The sequence below is a fragment of the Pseudoliparis swirei genome, chromosome 18, assembly GCF_029220125.1.
Source record: "Pseudoliparis swirei isolate HS2019 ecotype Mariana Trench chromosome 18, NWPU_hadal_v1, whole genome shotgun sequence".
In the NCBI taxonomy this organism is placed as follows: domain Eukaryota; kingdom Metazoa; phylum Chordata; class Actinopteri; order Perciformes; family Liparidae; genus Pseudoliparis; species Pseudoliparis swirei.
In genome coordinates this window covers 7,197,216-7,200,611 of record NC_079405.1, presented here as the reverse complement: position 1 = coordinate 7,200,611, position 3,396 = coordinate 7,197,216, and the positions used below count along the sequence as shown (strand labels likewise).

General features: G+C 50.2%; 1 protein-coding gene across 1 annotated transcript; it reads left to right on the top strand.

Annotated features, from left to right (window-relative positions):
* The first annotated feature begins 1,183 nt into the window (after window positions 1–1,183).
* LOC130208522 (potassium voltage-gated channel subfamily A member 2) lies at window positions 1,184–2,665 on the top strand. The gene has a single exon (XM_056437701.1). It carries the CDS (start codon window positions 1,184–1,186, stop codon window positions 2,663–2,665), a length of 1,482 nt encoding a protein of 493 aa, XP_056293676.1.
* The last annotated feature ends 731 nt before the right edge of the window (window positions 2,666–3,396 follow it).

The window sequence follows — 3,396 nt, the reverse complement described above, 5'->3', positions numbered from 1 at the left end:
CAAGGATGCTGCAGACAACATGAGGTGAATAGCGTCGACTGCCCCACATTGGATTGTCGCAGCTGGTTATTCATCTTCCTGGTACCAGGAGCATCAACTCACAGAGATGAAAAAGATGCCTGCAGGTATGTTAAAGATCACGATACAGCAGCATCTCTGAAAACGAATATGTATTTATATACATATATATATATATATATATATACACACATATTATGTATATGTGATAATGAGCGATACACCTGCAGTTATAGATTTGATGCATATGTTTCATACCGATGTTATGCTGCCTCTCTGTGAGTGGAGATGATGCAGGGAAGAGATGAACCGTGTCTCTCTCGGAATCTATTTCCTTCCACGGATAAATTATTTATACATGTTGTTTTTTTAATATTGCAGAGACGGGCACCATGTCAAGACTAAAATGCTCCAACTAAACCAAACTGAAGTCGGGTAGTATGACGTGCGTGTCGGGTTCAGTACAGCGGTCAATCTCAAAAGGCGTCTCATCCATTTGTGTTCAGACTGCAGTGGATTTCTATGATATTCGATACAGGATGCTGTCCGTCTGAAATTGGTTGCCTGCTGCATTGCTATATTCATGCAACGGCTTTACTGCAAACAAACATCGTCAGTGGATTCTGTCCATTGCAGCAGATTGGTGTCCTAATTTACGAGTGTCCGTATGTTTTTTTATGTGCCAGTCCTCTAAAGTTTACCTGCATTGAAGCAATTTAAATGCAAGGCGGAGGGCTTATTTACATATTCATCTGCCAGAGTCAGGAGCAGGACTGTCAGCCTCAAGTTTCCATTAGCTGATTCATTGTTCCATCGATTGCGTTGAACTTTAAATAAGTCATATCGAACCGACCGACATTGCTTCAGAGGGAGGAGAAAGGCGGGGGGGGGGGGGGGGGTTGGTTTCATCTAGCTTCCGTTGTTAAAAGCAAATTCCTGCCGGCGCCGGACTTAATGGCAGAAGTATTGAGTGCTGCGTCATGTCTCCGGTTTACCTGACCCTGTTGTCTCTCTTTGCTTCATCTGTCCCGCATGCAGTGAGATCCTAGGGGACGTCCTGTTGGGCCGTCAGGTCTTCACGGTGTTGAGCCCCCTCCCTCTCCGGGCCCCTGCAGGCTGCAGGACCCAGACTCACTGAACAGTGCCAGCCTCCTCGCCCTGCAGAATGACTGTCGCCACCTGCAACCCCTCTGAAGAGGCGGCCGCACACCTGGGGGACCACGACCCGGAGGCCGACGACGAGTGTTGCGAGCGGGTGGTCATCAACATTGCAGGGCTGCGCTTTGAGACTCAACTCAAAACCCTCTCCCAGTTCCCCGAGACTCTGCTGGGGAACCCCAAGAAGAGGATGCGGTACTTTGACGCGCTGAGGAACGAGTACTTTTTCGACAGGAACAGAACGAGCTTTGACGCCATATTGTATTATTACCAATCAGGGGGCCGGCTAAGAAGGCCGGTCGACGTCACCCTTGATATTTTCTCAGAGGAGATTCGGTTCTACGAGCTCGGCAACGAGGCCATCGAGATATTCAGAGAAGACGAGGGTTTCGTCAAGGAGGAGGAGCGGCCTCTTCCAGAAAATGAGTTCCAGAGACAGGTGTGGCTGCTGTTTGAGTACCCAGAGAGCTCAGGTCCCGCTAGGATTATTGCCATAATCTCTGTCATGGTCATCCTGATATCTATTGTCAGTTTCTGCTTGGAGACCCTCCCCATTTTCGACAATGACGGCGATATGATCATGTCTCAAGTCTATTCACCTGAGACCAACACCACCACCATCACCTACACATCCGCCTACTTCACTGACCCCTTCTTCATCCTGGAGACTCTGTGCATCATATGGTTCTCCTTTGAGTTTCTGGTGCGCTTCTTCGCCTGCCCCAGCAAAGCGGGCTTTTTTGGCAACATAATGAACATCATTGATATTGTCGCCATCATCCCTTACTTCATCACTCTCGGCACAGAGCTCGCGGAAAAGCCAGACGACGACGACCTGGCGGGCCAGCAAGGCATGTCTTTAGCCATTCTCAGGGTCATCCGCTTGGTGCGAGTGTTCCGAATTTTCAAGCTCTCCCGTCATTCCAAGGGTCTTCAGATTTTGGGTCAGACCCTGAAAGCCAGCATGCGAGAGCTGGGCCTGCTCATTTTCTTCCTCTTCATCGGGGTCATCCTGTTCTCGAGCGCCGTCTTCTTCGCCGAAGCGGACGAGCCCGAGTCGCAGTTCGAAAGCATCCCGGACGCGTTCTGGTGGGCGGTGGTGTCCATGACGACAGTCGGCTACGGCGACATGGTCCCGACGACGATCGGCGGCAAGATCGTGGGCTCCCTCTGCGCCATCGCGGGCGTGCTGACCATCGCCTTGCCCGTGCCCGTCATCGTGTCCAACTTCAACTACTTCTATCACCGCGAGACCGAAGGCGAAGAGCAGGCGCAGTACCTGCAGCTCGACGTGCCCAAAGCCGACTCGGCCGAGGAGCTGAAGAAGAGCCGGAGCGGCTCCTCCATCAGTAAATCGGACTATATGGAGATCGAGGAGGCGGTGAACAATAGCCGCGAGGACGTCCAGGAGGAGAACATTAAGCCGGCCAACTGCACACTGGCCAACACAAACTATGTAAACATCACTAAAATGCTCACAGACGTGTAGTCTTCCGCTTCTTCTCTTTTTTCTCCTCCCCGTCACAGCGGCTTACTCCTCGCTCATCCTGTCTTCCCTCTTCACAATTTGCTCTTAAAACTCCTGGTAACTGTCGAGCAGAGGGACGTTTCAAATTTAGCATTTCTGCATGGAGTGTTTTTTCTTTTTCTTTTTGTGTGTGTGTGTGTGGCTGTTTAAAAAGAAATAAGAATAACAATGCCAGAAAATGTCCTGCTCACAACAGTAGCCAAGAGTAGTGCACAAAAAAAGAAAAGAATAAGCAAGAAGGAAAAACTACAACCAAGTATTGCTTGAAGAAGAAAAAAAAGCCACACGCTTTGGTCGTCCCCCCCCCCCCCCCCACAAGCCCCAACTTTCCTCCCCTCATCTCCCACGCTGCTCTGCTGCCAATGCGCTTTTCTGAAGAGCTCTACTTGTGCGCCACAGACCGCCGCTTCCTGGAGCCACTGAAGCGAGAACTTTCTTTCCGCTGTACCATTTTAGAAATAAGAGGACGAGCGAGCATAAAGCAAGCTACACGTGAGACGACCCGTGGGCGACTTTGGGACAAGGTTGCTGGTGAAGCACGCCCCGTTATTTCAAGGATGAATGACGGCCATTGGCGCTTGGCTTATGGTTCGACACCTTTTTTTCCCGGCAGACATCAGTATCTGATGAATGACTGAGAATGGCCTTTGACTTTTCACTGCTTTCGGTCTTACTCTATGTATTGCAATGCA